Genomic DNA, 19,288 nt, shown 5'->3' with positions numbered 1-19,288 from the left:
TAAAGAGCTTACACAAGACTGTAAGATCCACATGGTATTTTGGTAAATTAACACATCTTTAGTTTAATACTCTCTCTGTGATAAAATTCCTATAGCTAATCAATGATAATGGAGATCAAGCTAGATAGGGAACAACTGCCATGGAAGTGTGAGAACGTTTTGATTTTGAGGAAATGAATTTTTGTGTGTGTCGATACAATGATCTGTACATGAGATACTTATACAAAAGAGATGAAAGTACTTGTACAGCTGTCAACTAAATATCCACTAACTACCACTAACTAACCAGCTAACAAGACTTATAACCGATTAACTAATTCTACTGCACAATTACAAAAATGCCACTGTTATTAACTACAGAAATATCCTATCTCTTAATACTCCCCCTCAAGCTAGGTGGTGCAAACAAGTTCAACACACCTAGCTTGTCTAAGAGATAGGCATGTTGTGCTTTCATAAATGCCTTTGTAAACAAATCTGCTTCTTGATCCTTGGAGGTCACATATGTTGTCTTGATCGTTCCATCCTGTATCCTTTCCCTAATGAAATGTAGATCAATGTCTATATGCTTTGTTCTTTCATGGAATATGGGGTTGGCAGCTATTTGGATAGCTGATTTACTTCACTGCACAACTCAACTGGTGTCTTGATGTTCATATTCAATTCTTTGCATAAACCAGTCAACCAAAGAATTTCTGCAATAGCTGCTGCCATACTCCTATATTCTGCTTTTGCAGAGCTCCTTGAAACTGTACACTGCTTCTTTGCTATCATGACCCAACCCCGTGGGGCATGACTAGTGCCCGACCTGGACACTCGTATACGTACCGGTTGGATATAATCAGACTGAATCTAAGAACAATATGGAAACTTGCAAAAGAACTCCAAGGTTCATAACGTCGTCATGTATATATATATCTAGATAAATTGTCTCCTGAGGAGTCACAACTAATCAAATCATAAAATGATACGCAAGCCGACAAGGCTGCCACGACATATCAATATCATATGCAAGCCGACAAGGCTGCCACTACAAACGAACATCATATCATAGCACATCGTATAGACACAGCTGAACAGAACTTATACACAACCCACACATATGTCTACAGACCTCTAAGAGTATCGATGGTGAAATATGACAGCACGGGGCCCCGTCGTACCCCTGGATAAACATATATATATATACATCATATGATTTGTACCAAAAGTCTAAACTCCAGAACAACGGAGCTCTCCAAGACAGCTGAATAAGAGTCCTATGCTGAAGAGTCACCAGACCGACTATCTGTACCTGCGGGCATGAAACGCAGCCCCCCCCCCCCCCCCCCCCCGAAGAATGGGGGTCAGTACGGAATATGTACTGAGTATATAAAGCATGAAATACAGTAAAGAGGATCATAACTGAAATAGGGAGTACAGGAGACAAGTATAACATCCAGAATACCAAAACGCTTGCCTTTTGAAACATAAATCATGTATGTTAATATCATATATCATACCCGGCCCATTATGGGACTCGGTGAATAAAGTCATCATATACCATCCTGGCCGCCATCATCATATCATTATATATATATATATATATATATATATATATATATATATATATATATATATATACCGTACCCGGCCCTCTAGTGAGGGACTCGGTGAACAATGCAGTGAAACTGTGCACGATAACATACCCGGCCCGGGACTCGGTGAAAGACATATTGAGGCATGCACGAGCAGAGTAGTGAGCAACCATATGCCAGTTAAAACACATCTGGGACTCGATAAAATAATCAAAACGAGCTACCATTTGAAAATCAAGACAATAATTACATCAAGTACCTTTCGAATGTCACTATGGATTATATCAAAATAGAACTTCTGGAATCATACACACGTATCAAGACATAATGAAATAGCTTCTGCAAATCAAGAACATTAGCCATCCTAGTGGCTCTAAGAATAGGAACTTCTTTGGAATCATATACACGTCGTTTATTTGTTTCATAAAGATCATGCCAAAAGAAAGAAAGGATAAATTTACATACCTGTCGTAGATCAACCGTAACCAAGCTTACTTCGTCGCTTCTTTAGCCTATTTAATATGAAAGTAATGCTATCGTTAGTAGACTATACTTTCTAGCTTATAAATCTACGATCAATCGCTTATATGAATCATTCTTTAGTTCCTACTTCCTTGGTTAGGATTTTTATTAGTTAAGAACTTAACGGAAATCGGGCAGCATTTCCCCTATATACTCGTCTAACCCGAACTTCCAATTAACCTCCTGTTATCACAGCAATACCAACAATGACAGTAATAAAGATATGCATATAAAATCCTTACAATTCAGCCCATAAACAACTCAAACAATCCAACAACCCTTCTTAATCCTTTTCCAATCCAAATCATTAACGTTTTAAGATTATACACCTAACAAACCAACATACGCTTTGTATACGATACTTTATACATTTCTTTCTTCCAAATTTAGAATCCACATCAACGAAAACACGACCACAACACGAACAACAACATATGAACATAAATCATACTTTTATTCCTTCAACTCAACAATTCCATACAACATCCACAACTCTTAATATCAACGAATTCAAGCAATTTCTTTCTCCCAATTTTACCTAATACAATTTTAATCTTTCCATTACAACACCATTAATCCAATTATACCATGAAATGAGAAAATCTTACCTTAATTTAACAGGAGCAAATTCTACACTCACTTGCACCAATTGCACTGCTTCTTCTTTCTTAATTTAAATACCAAGGTTGCCGCCTCCTTGAACGTGTAGAACATCTTTGAGGCTTAAATTTTTTTTTTTTTATAGAGGGCTGCCATGGCCGAAAGCAGCCATGGCCGTATGCTTCATAGGTTTCATCCTTTCAATTCAATTGAAAGTGAAAGATAAAATGCATAACTATAAGGCTAATCATCCTTTATGACTTTATAGGTTGCCTCACATGTGGACACGTGTCCACCCCTAGTGACTCATCAAAATTCTCTTTTTTTTAATAAGTAAATCGGGTGGGGCCCACTTTAATTACCTAATTAGTTACTTAATTAATCTTAATTAATAATTAATCCCCACTTAATAATCTAATCATGGTTAATTAATTCCCTAATCTCCAATAATATTTCTACTCTAATTATAATTAATTAGTAAGCGAGCAATAATAAAATCGGGAATTAAAAGCCCCTATCTCATATCCCAAAATAATCTTGTCCTTAAACTTATGTCAATTAACTTACGAATAATTCGACGTACAAAAATACGGGGTATAACATTTGCTTTCCAGGATACTAAAGAATTTCCCAGTTTCATAACATAACCAGTAATGGATCTCCCTGAGTTTGGACAAGATGCCCAGTCTGCATCACAGTATGCCGTCAATTGTGTTGACTTTTCTGAGCTCAATAGGATTCCCAAGCCAGGTTCATTCTTCACATATCTCACTACTCTGTATGTTGCATCTAGGTGTGACTTCTTTGGAGTCTGCATAAACTGACTAAGGACATGCACTGCAAATGTGATGTCTGGTATGGTCATAGTGAGGTATAACAATTTCCCAATCAACCTTTAATATGGGCCAGGATCATCCAGAATCATATCTGTCTTATTTCCAACATAGGAATCATACTTCACAGTTGTGAGTTTTAGATTGCACTCCATGGGTGTATTAATAGGTTTTGAACCAGATAATCCTAGCTCATTGATCAGTTCCAATGCAAATTTCCTTTGATTCATCAAGATTCCCTTTTGTGACCTTACAATTTCAATTCCTAGGAAGTATTTCAATTCTCCCAAATCTTTCATCTTGAACTTATCTTGAAATGTTGTTTTTGCCTCAAGGATCATTCCATGATCATTTCCTGTTATGACTAGGTCATCCACAAAAACTAGGATAATGACCATCATATGGTTCACCTTCCTTGTAAACAATGAATAGTCAAAGTGACTTTGAGTAAACCCTGAGCTGATGAGTGCCTTAGTGAGTTTCAAATTCCATTGTCTTGATGCCTGCTTGAGTCCATAAAGGGATTTGTGCAGTCTACACAGAAGGTTCTCCCCCTGACTGTCAAATCCCTGAGGTGGAAACATGTACACTTCTTCAAATAAGTCCCCTTATAAAAAGGCATTTGACATATCCATCTGATGCAAACACCATTGATTTGCAGCAGCCAAAGCCAACACCACCCTTACTGTCATCATCTTCACAACAGGAGAGAATGTCTCCTTAAAATCTATCCCCTCCTTTAGGTTGTAACCTTTGACAACCAACCGAGATTTGTACCTTTCAACTTCCCCATTAGCTCTATACTTAACTTTGAAGACCCATTTGCACCCAATAGGCACCTTTCCAGCTGGCAATGGAACCATGGACCAAGTCTGATTATCATTGAGTGCTTGAAGTTCTTGTTCCATTGCCTCAACCCATTGAGGATCTTGAACAACCTCTGCATAAGACTGAGGTTCTTGGATGGAAGATAAGGTTGATAGGAACAACTGATATGCAGGACTGACAGCTTCAAGAGATAAGTAGGAACTCATTGGAAATGCACAAGAGTTGCTAGAAGACTGATGCAAAGTTCTTCTGCCACAAACATAGTCTTGCATCCAGCCAGGAGTAGACCTTGGTCTACTAGATCTTCTAGGGTCTGTAGAAGCTGGAGCTAGTGAAGGTGGTTCAGCTGGAATATCAGGATCAACAAGAGTTTATGTAGGTGGTTCAAATTTAGTATCAAGAGGAATTGATACTGGGGTATCTGCAATATAATAATCAGGAGACATATTGTCCACAACAGCAACAGGGTGAGGATCATCATCCATGGTGGATGTGAGAACACCATTTGGGAACAATTGAAACCTTTTTTCCTTAAGTAGTTGGAAAGGAAAAATGGTTTCTTTGAATTGAACATCCCTGCTAACAAAAACCTTGTTAGTGAGTAAGCAATATAAACTATAACCCTTCTGCAAGGATGAGTATCCCATCAGTACTGAGGCTACAACCCTGGGAGAAAACATGTCACCAACATGTACACAAGTAGCATAGCAGAGGAACCCAATGGTTCTAATGTGCACCAAGGAAGGTTCTCTGCCATGTAGCAACTCAAAGGGAGATTTTCCACCTAAGACTCCAAGTGGCAACCTGTTCAAGATGTACACTGCACTTTTTACACATTCAAACCAAAATCTAAGTGGTAGAAAACCTTGCATTCTGAGAGCTCTAGCAATCTCTAAGATATGCCTGTGTTTTTTGTCCACCACCCCATTCTGTTGGGGTGTGTGGACACACGAGCTTTGGTGTAAGATACCATTAAACTGAAACAATTCATTGCAAGCGGAGTTAAAAAATTCAGTACCATTGTCACTTATGAAGACTTTGACATGTGCATCAAACTGAGTCTTTATTAATGTCAAAAATTGTCTCAATACAACTATTACATCACTTTTCAATCTCAGCCAGTAGACCCAAGTCATTCTACTATAGTCATCTACCAAAGTGAGAAAAAATCTACATCCATCATGACTTGATGCTCTATAGGGTCCCCAAACATCAGCATGCAATATCTCAAAAGGCTTATTACATTCAGTAGTACTAGTAGGGAAGGGCAATCTTGTTTGCCTAGCCAAGGGACATATAGTACAGTCCTTTATGTTGGTATCTTCCTTCTTGCATTTCAAGGTTGAAATCATCTTTAGTACTCTATCAGGAGCCTGTCCCTTTCTCCTATGCCAAACTTTCATATCTTCTAGTTTGGTGAAATTTGAATGAAGTGAAGTAGCAACAACAATTGTATTATTGGCATTATTGCTCAGGGGCAACTGAATGTTGTATAGACCATCATTATGTTTATCAATCCCCTTCACCATTGCATTGTGAAGGTCCTACAGAACACAGAGATAAGGAAAAAATGTGACAGCACATTTCAAATCTCTGGTTAGCTTGGACACAGATAGCAAAATTATGCTTAAAACCTGGCACACACAAGACATCATTAATAGTATCATCATTGTTCACCTTGCAACTTCCAACACAAGAAATATCTAATGCATGTACATCAGGCAAATAAAATTTCCTTATATTCTGTCTTGTAATTTGCCTAATTGCATCAAGTAGGTTCTTACTACATACCATATGGTTTGTAGCCCCAAAGTCAATTATCCAGTTCTTAAAAGCTTCACTTTTAGTTGCCATAAATATTTGAGTCATACCTGCTCCTTGCTTGTCATGTTCCACTGGAAGTTCTTTGTGGATCATCTTGAGAATCTGATCATACTGTTCTGGTGTAAACATCAAGGCTCCTCCTTGCATTTTCCTTTGACAATGGTCATGCTGATGTGGTGGTGCAGATTGCCTATGTGCCTGTTGTTGAGCAGCATTATTTGCCAAAACCAGCTGGTTGTATTCATCTTGTGATGCCTTATTGGCACCATCCTGTTAATTGTTGTTAAAACCTGTATTCTTCTTCTTGTTCTTATTGTCTGATATATATGCAAGAAACTTCCTACATGTTTCCCCAGTGTGGCCTCTCCATTTGCAGAAGTCACAGTATAAATGAATGTTCTTCCTTTTGTAGTTGTTCCTCACAGTTTGACCTTGTTATTGACCTTGTCCTCCTCTATTGCTAAACAGTGCAGTTCCATATGCTTGGTATTGACCTTGTCCTCCTTTGTTACTGAATAAAGCAACTCCATCTGTTCCTTCTCGTGAGTGACTAACTCTTGTCAAACTCCTCTGACTTTCTTCTGAGACTATCATAGCATATGCTTTGTTTATGTTAGGAACAGGAATCATCATCATGATTTGGCTTCTCTGATTCGAGTATGTTTCATTCAACCCAGTCAGAAATTGGAAAAGCCTTTGGGTCTTAAAATGTTCTGCATAACTTTTGGATTCAGGACATCCACAGCTAGGGCAAGGCATAAGTGCATCAAATTCTACCCATAATTCATTCAACTTGGTGAGATAACTGGCAACTGAACTAGTTCCTTGTGTTAATGTTGCTATTTCCCTATGAAGGTGAAATACTCTAGATCCATTCTCCTTATCGAATCGTTCTTTCAATTCTGCCCAAACCTTGCTCGCATCTGTAGCATAGGCAACACAACTAATCAATTCCTTTGTGACTGAGTTCATTATCCATGAAAGGACAATGGCATTCACCTTGTCCCATAGATCGTGTAACGAGGGATCAAAATTGTCTTTGGTGTGTTTACCATCGACAAAACCTAACTTGCTCTTTCCTAACAATGCAATCCTCATCTATCTAGTTAGCTGAAAGGAAATCAGTGAGCTACCTGGTGTGTCGCATGATTGAAGGTATAAGGGATGATGAAGATCGATTGTTGTGTTCGTACTTGTGTTTCCCACTGCATTGCTCTCATCTCCAATCGCCATTGATGATCAATTTTGAAGAAAAATGAAACCCTAACCGATCGAAAAAGGAATTAAGAGAAATCGAAAATTGTGCTAGAACAGAAATCAAAATTGATGAACTGTAACAACTCGATTCTACTCTATTTCTCCTACTCTGATACCATGATAAAATTCCAATAGCTAATCAATGATAATGGAGATCAAGCTAGATAGGGAATAGCTGCCATGGAAGTGTGAGAAGGTTCTGATTTTGAGGAAATGAATTTCTGTGTGTGTCGATACAATGATTTGTACCTGAGATACTTATACAAAAGAGATGACAGTACTTGTACAACTGTCAACTAAATATCCATAACTACCACTAACAAACCAGCTAACAAGACTTATAACCGATTAACTAATTCTACTGCACAATTACAAAAATGCCACTGTTATTAACTACAGAAATATCCTATCTCTTAATACTCTGTCTCAAATTATCTGTCGTGTTTTTGTTTTATACACCCCTTAAGAAATATTAAATAGGAGGGGTGTTTGACTACTTTAACCTTATTTATATCTAAATTATAATTTGACTACTCTAACCTTATTCATATCTAAATTATAATCTCTCTCCGTTAAATGCTTACTCTATTTATGTGTCATCTCCATTAATGACAAAATTTTACTAAGGTAAAATGGAGAAAAAATAAATAACTGTGCATTGAACTTCTAAAACTATAAATAATTTGAGACAACTATTTTTAGTTACCACGACGGATAATTTGAGACCGAGGGAGTACCAACATTCAAAAGTCTCATATATTTACTTAAACTTGATATCTAATCAAATTAAGACACTTAAATTGAGGGACGTAATTATTAGTATCTTTTATGATTTCATCATATTAAATTATAATAATAGTCTTAATTAACTCAATATATTATTTAACCATAATTAACTGATGTGGATTAGTGTTTCGGTACTCTAGCTTACGCCTGCAACCACTTGTGAAAGATGACAGCATTGATATAAATGGCACAAAAATGTGTGTCCTAACATATGATGGCTCTGTAGCAAGTATTGCCAAGAAAGAGCTAACATCATCCAAAATAACCCCATCAAACATCAATTCATATGAACTATAAATTGAAAATGGTTATCGCGGTCGATAATGACCAGAACAAAACAATATATAATGTCAATATTCAAATGAACAAAAAGAAAAGAACAAATGTGGCACGTATATATGATGAATTTGGATAGCATACGCAACTATAATGTTTCATTTACTATTTTTATTTTATGGCGGACTTGTCATTTCCTTCTTTCGTTCCTTGTACTTCCCCTCTTTCACACAACAGTTTAGCTTTCTTTAACCTCAGATCGACCTGATATCTTTTTAAGTGTCAATTATGTTTTCAATGGGATAATTGACATGTCCGAATAAGAATACAAAAGCTTCAGGATTTGTATTATATGCCACTTTCCACATATCCCAAATTTGACAAAAACGACATGATTTAAATTCCCAAACTAGAGGGGTAGCAAGAATAATGTGGTAGGTGCCTGTCATTTCCATCGACATACACCATTTTTTGGTTTTCCACCTCATGTCTACATTATTAGGGCACGATTAGATTCGGATTCGCATACGAAAGTTTTGTATAGCTGATAAAGTGCTCCCTAACAAAAACATCTTTATATTCGCAATGCTCGAACCTAAGACTCTGCAGGTGGGAATACTCTACTCCACTACAACACTCGTTGGTCAGTGACACATGATAAGTTTTATCAATCCTTTTTGACTATTGATGGTTCTGCACAATGTTATCATGGAAATGGGGAAGTTGAAAATAAGGAGATAACGCATGTGAAGGTTCCTCTTAGGTACTCATATTTTCAACAAGGACAAGTGCCTTTACAATTGATTCCAGTAATGGGGTGCCAACGTCTCCTAGTATCATATTTTCAAAGTATTTAATTTGTGCTTCTTATAACAAATTGAAGCTGCATATATTTGTAAACAAACAACCTTATAAAGATCGAAGACCATCAAATTTGGTTATTTATTACATATTACTATTCTAGAAAGGCATGTCCGAAGATAATGATATTTTTAGGTAAAATAATTTCTTATTTTCCTCCTTTAATAAATAGATCATTTCAATTATTTGGGTTATTTGATAATAGATACTTGGGAAAATCCAGGACTTTTGCTTGCTTTGTGGTTTAAGTATTTTGTCTGCTTATTTCATTTAGTTCAGTGCAAATCTTCCCAATTTATGGTGCTTTTTTTCCAAGGAAAGAAGAACTAACAATAAAAAATTAAAAAATTAAATCGAAAGGCTCAGGAAGATGCAGATAAAAAATATTTGGGTTACTTAAGAGATTTGTATAATACTTGGCAGATCCAATATGTTTGCCCGGTTTAAAGTTCCATCCGGTTACTTGACCCTCAGTTCGAAACTTCGTAGAAAATTTTAAAATGTTGTCATGCCCCAATTAAGTTCAAATCTTGGAAAAGAAAAATTCCTTTTGACCAGTCTAAAAATATTGAAAGATATATATGATGGGATGATGATAAGCTATGCTATCTCATGTTTTGATGATTTGACAAACTGTTTCTTAGGGGGAATAAGTAGGGTTCTGGTTCTCTGGGGGAATATCAATTATATGTTTGTCATCATCAAAAAGGAGGAAATAGATAAGTTATGCTATTTTGTGTTTTGATGATTTGACAAAACTTATTCGAGGAACCAGATATGTTTATAGAGGGAACAGATGGGGAATTCTACAGCTGTAAAGTTGCGGTACTGCACTAACTGGCAGAACCGCAGCAGCACAGCTGTAGTTTGCTAGGCCAAACCAAAGGCTGAGTTGCCCCTATCCATTGTCACATGATCCTCACATGCTTCCTAATATATATATACAACATGTTACAATGCTTAACCTAACCCTTGTAAATCTGAAAATCACATTTCTCTCAAATGTTAGCTGCCGCTGCTCTCAAGGTCCTCTCAAGAACAAGGCTGCTTCAAACTCAAGGACCATATCCCAACACTGAAGATGTTTTAAGTTCTTAGGTTTGTTGAGTCTTATTCATTTGTTCTTTACTTGTAATCCTACACTACTTTCAACAAGTGCCATAGTAGTACAGATTTCAACCCTTGCGGGTTTTTGTTCTTGGCTAGAGTTAGTCCAGTTTTGTTTGGGTTCTTGGCTAAAGTTAGTGAAGAGTTGTCTTTGCAATAGAGTTATTATAAAGGGCTTACAATAGAGGTATTGTATGGGGAAGGGATTAAGAGTTTAATTCCTAGGTTGTAGTAGGTTGTAATATGAAGTTGCTCAGTTTAGTGAAGTTGAAAATCCTACTGGGGTAGGTCGTGATTTTTAATCCCTTAAGCAAGGAGTTTTTCACGTAAATATCTTGTGCTATTTGCTTTCTGTCTTTTATTTGAGGGAACAGATAGAGAACCTGATTCTCTATATTGTTTGGTGGGCTCATATATTCTATCAATTGGTATCAAAGCGGGTTCTTTCTAAAAGGTTAACACCTAGAAACGATCTTCTTCATGGCTGCTCCACCAAACCTAGAGGAAGGACAGTCTAGCACAAGACCACCAAGATTCAATGGAAAGTATTATGGATGGTGGAAGGCAAGGATGCACGATTTCAGCTGGCTGAAGATTATGAGTTGTGGGACATCATTTGTGATGGTCCGTATGTCCCTATGAAGATTGATGAGGCTGGTATTGCAAAAGCTCCAAAACAAAGGAAGGAATATAATGAGGCTGACAGAAAGACTGTTAAAAAGAACTACAAAGCCAAGAAAATCCTTGTTTGTGGTATTGTACCGGATGAGTAAAATTGCATCACGCCATGTAATTCTGCGAAGGAAATCTGCAATGCTCTTCAAACTGCTCATGAGGGAAAAAGTTAGGTAAAGCAGTCCAAAATAGACATGCTTACCCTTGAGTATGAACTTTTTCAGATGAAGGATGGGGAGTCCATTCAAGACATGCATGCCAAGTTCACCTCCATAATCAATGAACTGCATTCCCTTGGTGAAATCATTCCAAACAAGCTTGTGAATAAATCTCAAACACTGTAGACACTGACCATGGATGAGCTCATTGGAAATCTTAAAACCTATGAGTTAAAAAGATAACAGGACCTAGAAAGGAGAGAGCCAAAGAAAGAGAAGAAATCGGTTCCCAAGGCTACTGTTAAAAGTGACTCCAGTGATTATAAGTCTGACTTGGCATATCTCACTCAAAGGTTTCAAAAGATGATGCGAAAAAATGGTGAGTTCAAAAGGAAAGGAAAACCCAACATAAATTTCAAAGGAAATGACTGCTGTCACAAGTGTGGGAAACCTGGACATTTCATCAAAGAGTGTCCTCTCCACAAGTGGGACTGTTTCAAGAACAACTCCAAAAAAGTAGCAAAGAGGAACCTGGTTCCTGACAAAAATTCAAAAGAAGAGAAGCAGCTGACAACTTGGTAAAATAGGCTCTAGCTACCTGGGGAGACTCCTCCAGTGAATCTTAAGATGAAGATGATCGAGGAGATGCTTCTATGATGGCTATTGATGATATACCTTCAAACTATGAGTCAATCTTTGCAGTCATGGCCAAATTTGACCGTGATAATGACAATGAGGATAAGGTAAATTTTTTTGAAGTTCAGAAAACTTAAAAAAGTTACTCTCAGAAAAAATTAATGTCATTTGCAAATGTGTTTGATGCATATCACTGTCTCATAAAAGAAAAAGATGTTCTAATTGAAGAATTTGGAGAAATAGAGCAAGAAAGAGATGACATGGTAGACACTACTGTAGATTTAAGGGAACATGTAGATGTAGTGTCTAGAGAAAACTCTATGTTAAAAAGTCAAATTAAAAGGTAGATGAACAAACCCTCTAGAGGAAAGGAAGAAGCTAGTAAGATTCAACTTAAGCTCTAAAAGGAACTTAACAAGACCAAGATGAATCTTACTGCTGCGTTTGAAAGGAAGAAATAGCTTTAAGAAGACTTAAATAGGGTAAAAACTGATCTGGATAAGTCATTTCAATGGACCTGGTCCTCGAATGTAGTTACCTACATGTACAAGTGAAACACAGGAGGTAGGGAAGGTAATTGGATTTAAAAAGGCTAAATATCCCTATAACCCCCACATCAAGTATGTCACTACATCTGAAAATTGTCTATGCATTCACTGTGGTCAAACCGGCGATTATAAAGATGCATGCAAAGCCAAATTTCAATCTCTTCAAAAAAATAAGAATTTTATTGAGACGAAACTAGAGCTGAGGGACCCGGTCCCTAAGAAAGAAAAACAGGTTTGCCTGCACGGACTAAAATAAGCTTAATTCACCCTTTCTATCATTCCAAGGGACTCAAGCTGGTTTGGATTCCTAAATCTAATCAGTGACTCAGTTTGCAGGCTGAAGTGAGAGGAAGCAGTCAAAAATGGTACACACACAGTGGCTGCCTAAAAATCTTGACAGAAAATATGCAAAATTTTCTCTTACTTAAGGCCTTTTAAGAGGGGAGTGTGTCGTTTGGGAATGACAAGAAAGTGTACATTCTTGGCGTTAACAAATATGACAAGACACTCTCCCATGCAATTGAAGAAAGTGTACATATGATCTCTAATGAATCAAACAACTTAGGTGATAGAGGCACGTATGATGGTGATGTAGGAGATGGGGAATTTTCAAAAGTCATTGATGAGGTCATTAAAATTTCAAATGGAAAGACAGATCTGATGAGTCAAGTCAAGTAAGATGATAAAGAAGGTGCGAAATCCCCAAGAAGCACATTGGGACCTGGTACCTCGTTTACTCCACATGAAGCCGAGCACCAGGTAGCTGATGCTGTATCAGGTATCCCTGAGGCTGGACAAACCAATCATAAAAGTCAAGCCTCTGATGAAGATAATGATAAGTCCAGCACGGAGGAACTTGGTCCTTAAAATCATGAGGTACAAGTATCAAATGAGAAGCACAAAGTATCTCATCCACTTCATAACATGATCACTCCCTTAGATTTCTGTATTCAAACTAGATCTAGGGCGAGAAACATGTTTGCCCTCTCAACCTTCCTGTTTCAAATTGAACTCATGAATATTAAGGAAGCATTGAAATATGCTGATTGGATAATTGCTATGCAAGAAAAGCTCTATCAATTTGAAAGAAACAAGTGTGGCACCTGGTCCCCGGACCTTAAAATAGAACAGTGATTGGAACCAGGTGGGTGTTTCGCAATAAGCTTGATGAATTTGGAAACACAATCAGGAACAAGACAATGCTAGTGATTCAAGGATACAATCAAGAATAAGGGATAGACTATGATGAGACCTTTGCTCATGTTGCAATAATGAAAGAAATCGGGATTCTTCTTGCTTTTGCATCCTATATGGAATTCAAATTGTTCCAAATGGATATTAAAATGCCTTTCTAAATGGATATGTGAAGAAGGAAGTATGTGTCCAGCAACCTCCTGGTTTTGAAAGTCTGGGCATTTAGAGCATGTCTACAAGCTTGACAATGCCTTGTATTGTTTAAAGAAATCCCATCGGGCTTGGTATGAGAGATTGTCAAAATTTCTTCTTGAAAATGACTTCACAGGGGAAAATTGACAACACCTTATTCTTGCAGAAAAGAGGCAGAAATCTGCTGATTATTCAAGTGTATGTTGATGATATCATCTTTTGTGCCACCAATGATTCTCTATGTGAAGATTTTTCAAAGCTCATGGGAAGTGAGTTTGAAATGAGCATGATGGGTGAGCTAAACTTCCTTCTTAGGCTGCTGATCAAACAAACTCCAAAAGGCACCATGATGAGTCAACAAAAGTACATCAAAGAACTTTTGAAAAGGTTTGAAATGGAAAATGCTAAGACCATTGATACTCCTACAGCCACTGCTACCAGGCTGGACATGGATGATACAGGTTCTCCTATGAATGAAACTATGTATAGGGGCATTATTGGGTCTTTACTCTACCTGACTGCAAGCAGACCTGAAATTATGTTTAGCGTTGGACTGTATGCAAGATTTCAATCCAGTCCAAAAAAAAATCTCATTTGTAGGCCGCAAAAAGAATTCTAAGGTATCTCAAAGAGACCACAGACCTGGTTCTCTTCTATCTTTCAAGAGATAATTTTGACATGATTAGATATGCTGATGCTGATTATGCTGGATATTTGGTGGATAGAAAGATTACCTATGGAATGGCTCATTTTCTTGGATCATGCTTGATCTCATGGGGGACAAAGAAGCAAAATACTATAGCTCTTTCTACTGCACAATTTGAATATGTAGTTGCTGCCTCTTGCTGTGCTTAATTGCTTTGGATCAGACAACAACTTGAAGATTTTGTTGTGTTTACCGATTGTGTGTTCTAGTTATATGACAATACAAGTGCACTCAATATGATAAAGAATCCAATGCTACGCAAAAGCACATTGATGTTAGGCATCACTTTCTGAGAGACAATATTGAGAAGGGTATAATTTGTATAAGTTTTGCAAAATAGAGGACCAGGTAGTAGACATCTTCACCAAAGCACTAAGCAGGGAACAGTTTGAAAGAAATTGCTTGGAACTGGGTCTCATCAAGATCAGTTTATTATTCCCATATAAGATTCCCCAAATGATTGGCTATGTTAAGAGAATAGGTACATGCTGAAAGTGTTTTTCGATAACATCTAACTCAGTTCCATACTGTTACAGGTATACACGCATAGCAATCTCAAGCCAACACAAGGATGAGTGATATTGCCTTCTTCAAATATTTTTCCCTCATTTTGAAAAGATGTCAAGGAACCTGGTTCCTATGACTTAGGTTAGGATTTTCATCAGTACTTGTGTTTTTTTAAAACTTACTATCAGTACCACTTCATAAAATGTCTTCCTGCTCCAAAAATCCTAAACTCTAGCCTAAATGCAATCGTGGTTCACCCCCATTATAATTCAGTTCTTCTTTGTTCACACGTGTCAAAATACCTCTACAAATATTACACTCTTCCACTTCTTAAAGCACTCAACCTTCTCTCACTAAACCAAAGAACACAAATGTCGTCCTTGTTTCCTCTGCTTAGCCCTAATAACTCAACTTCTCACTTTGTGTGTCTTCCTTCTCCAAAATTTTGTGATATCTTAGTCAGAATCAACCTCTTGAAACTCCCCTACACCATATCCTCCAGTTTCACCCATCAAAACCGCCTCTTAGATAGTAAAAAGTGCGATGAGTCGGACAAAAGACACGCTGAGTCCTCTGTTGACTATCTTTTTGAGGAAAATCTCGTTGAGGGATAAAATAGGAGATCAAACATCTTATAAAGTGAGGCTGAGATAATTGTAGTTGGGTTCATGGAAGCAATTGAGAAGTTGAAGGGAAGGGAAATTGGTGCCTCAACTCAAGGGGAATCTGGTTCCTCTGTGTTTAAGCTAGACTGCCCCTGTGTGGGATAGGAGACCAAGTTCCTCTAAGACTCGACATAGACACCACTCCCCAGCGTGTGTCAACTATTACTGTGCTTCAAAGAAAGAAAAGTTAAGAAAGGACAAGTCAGCAGTGGTTGCTGAAGAGAGACCTGGTGCTGAGGTTCTGAAAATGCAAAAAGTGTTGAATGGAAGGGTGTTTGATCTCGAGATTGATGAAAAGTCTGAGATGAAGGAATTGCTGGAGATACTTGAATTTCAAAACTTGAATCATTTAAAAAAAATAGGGAGACTGTGGGAACCAGGAAGCAAATGTTCACCTTGGGCACTTTTCAGGAATGTAAGTGTGTGCCTAAGAATGGTGGTGTTGGTAGTAGCTCCACTATCTCGAATCCGATTGATACCCAAGAAAGGGAAAATGAGGAGATTAACAAGTTAAAGGCTGAAAATGCCATTCTGAAGACTGAGCTTCAGCAATGTGCAAAGGGAAAGGAGGAAACAGGTGCATCGGGCGATTTAATGAAGAAAATGCTCAACTGAAGGCTGATGTAGAAGACCTAAAGAAGAAAGTGGAGGACCTGATGTTGCAACTAGTCCAGGACCATAGGGCCACAAATGAACGAATAGCCAAGCTGTTCAAGCTAATTCCTTGAGCTAGTCCCTTCGCTTAGCCTCCCATTTCCTTACTCCTTGTGTCCTCATTTCTAAACCCTTGTTTCCTTGTTCTAATGCCTGTTCAATCCTTCCAATCCTTGTTATAATGACTGTGGTACTCCTGTCTGTTTAATTAACATATTTTGTGCTGATGAATTTACTATGTTTTTGCTGGTATTAAATTGGGCATTATCTTTCTCTTTATGCAATGATATTCAACCTTGTTTGTTTTGCTTTTGCTCATGCTAATGTTGCCCTAGTGGCCACGAGTTAATGTTGCTGAATTTCTTTTTTCTTGTGCTACTGTATTTACTCTTTTCCATAATGCCAAAAGGGGAAAGTATTCAGGGGGATTGATAGTTCGTTGTTGCTGCTAACGTGTTGTTATGAGATAGATCTGGTTCTCATGGGGAACAAGTAAGGATCTAGTTCTTTGCTAGTGCTAATAATGTGTTGTCATATTAGAAGATAGGTCTATTTCTCAGGGGGAACAAGTAAGGATTGTTGACACCTAATTTTCACCTCATAAAACACGTATTCTAATTTTCAAATTTCCCGAGTCCAAGACAGAGTAAGGATGCCTTTTAAAATTTTAATAATTTAAAAATCCCGAGAAAATTGCAAAAATTGACGTTTAATTGTTATTCTGTGAAAATTGACAGTTACAAGAAATTACGATGTATTTATTTTGATAAATGTAAGTTAAAAAGAAAATTTGTATCCCGCTCTATCTAAATTCGGGAAGTTCAACAATTGAAACGACGTACGAATTACGGTTCCATTTTTTACTGCATTTTTCACCCCCTTAAAAATTATCCGGAACTATATCAATATTAGGCTCGTTGTGAAACTAATTTTCTAAATTTGCGAGTTTTAAAATTTAAATTAGCCTAAAATAACTATTTTATCTAGTTATATATATGTTTATATCACTTAGTTATTACTTGATTTATATTAAGAGAGAGGGGGGGGGGGGGGGGGGTTTGAATTTAATTTTTAAAACTTGGGGGGTGGGGGGCGGGGGGAGTAACCTATTGAAATAAAAGAGGAGAAGTTTAACTAAATAAACTTTCCCCCCATCATTTTATTTGGTTTTCCACCCGACTCCTCTTCTCTCTTTGAGGAGGAATGGCGACGTGGGTTTAGGGTTTCATCGTGATTCTAATTCGGTCACTTCCATGGCCATTTTTTGGTGCGATTTTATGGGGGATTTTCCCCCCATCGTTCCTCTACTGATTATCAGGTTTAATTTAACGTAATTCGTTATTTTAAGCTAAATTCAATTATGACTCGGGTTGGTGCCCGATCCTTGTGGGTTTTTGGTTGCCATGGGCGAGGTTTAAAACCTTTAGCCATCTTGTGCACCAAAGACCCCAAAAGCAGGAACCTAGGGTAAAAACCCGTTTGAATTTGGGTATAATTTTGGGCTTTCTATCATTTTTAGTACTATGTTACCGTCATTTTTTTATTTGTTTGACCTATATAATGACTAGGCGTACTATTCGGTTATTCCCCTAAAATTTAGGGATTTTGAATTAGGGTGTAGTAAGAATTAGCTGGATTTTTTGTTTGTTTGTTTGATGTGTACAATATTTGAGTGGATAATAGTACTAACTGTACAATTTTGCAACAAAAACCCCTTATCCTATATCCTAAATTTCGAAATCTTTGAATATGAGGGGAAATTTTATTTTGAGGGATCTTCCCTACCATTTTTACCCCTAGCTCACTGAATTTGCCTATAAATAGCAAGTTTTTGTTCATTATAGGCAGATTTTTGGATACCCTAAAAGGCAAATATATATATATATATATATATATATATATATACTAAGCCTATGATCCTATGTACTACAATACACAATAGAGAATACTAAGAGATACTATTCTATAACCTATACTACTTGAAATACAAAACTATTTTTTCTCTGAAAATTTGAAGAAAGGCATTAAGGATTTAGTTGGTGTTGAAGCTTGGATTTCAATCCCTCTTTTGATCTTTAGGTTGCCCCAAATAAAGGTAAATCCTATCCTGACCCTCTTTTCCTATTTTAGTTTTGATTATGCTGTGTTTAGACTTGTTTACTATTTGAAATAGCATGAATGCTTGGTCCAATGCTTAGTATTGTTTTTTGTGTTGGCTATAAAATTTGGAGGTTACTCCTGTGGTTTATTTCAGATTTCTAGACTCTATTTTAAGTTGTCTTATGTATTGAAATTTGTTTATTGAAGATTGGACTATGTTTGGTATTTCTTCTGTGTTGTGAATTGTTAGAGGGTTTATTTATGTTATAAGGATAGCGTTAGGCATTTTAGGGGGGTTATTAGTGGACATTGGTGTTTAAAAAGGGTTTGAAATAAGGAGAAAGGTTTGTTTTATCTCATAGGTTACTGTTATACTGATTAATTAGAGAATCAGAGGCTTTATCTTCCATCTTGCTTGTTTTGACTATTTTAGATTCTGAAGATTTTAGTCCTTGAGGCTACTTTAGTTCATTTGAGTTTATTAATTTTGAATGCCATGATTTTAAGCAAGGTATATGTTGTTGAGGGTCTACCTCATAGTTGGTTGCAAATGACTTTGTCTAAAACTATTTTGAGAACTTAAAAGTGAGACTGGGTCCTTTTATCCATTGTTGATAGCTGGAATCTAGGCTAATGAGGTCTTGAAATTAAAAACTGAGATATGTTGCTTTTTTTTTTTTTTTTTACATAAAATTAGACTAAAGAGATTAACTGAATCTCTGTAGACCCGTTTCATTTGTGTTTGAGCTTGTTTCTATCCTTTAAAGACTGAATTCTGTTCA

The 19,288-nt window shown here is 37.0% G+C and overlaps 1 protein-coding gene across 1 annotated transcript; it reads right to left on the bottom strand.

The window, feature by feature from the left end:
- Window positions 1-4,140: 4,140 nt before the first annotated feature.
- Window positions 4,141-4,632, bottom strand: LOC132607931 (uncharacterized mitochondrial protein AtMg00820-like). Its single transcript, XM_060322014.1, has one exon. The coding sequence runs from the start codon at window positions 4,630-4,632 to the stop codon at window positions 4,141-4,143; it is 492 nt and encodes a 163-aa protein (XP_060177997.1).
- Window positions 4,633-19,288: the final 14,656 nt, after the last annotated feature.

The sequence above is a fragment of the Lycium barbarum genome, chromosome 8, assembly GCF_019175385.1.
Source record: "Lycium barbarum isolate Lr01 chromosome 8, ASM1917538v2, whole genome shotgun sequence".
In the NCBI taxonomy this organism is placed as follows: Eukaryota; Viridiplantae; Streptophyta; class Magnoliopsida; order Solanales; family Solanaceae; genus Lycium; species Lycium barbarum.
The sequence above is the reverse complement of the archived record's forward strand: the minus strand, read 5'-3'. Positions and strand labels throughout refer to the sequence as shown.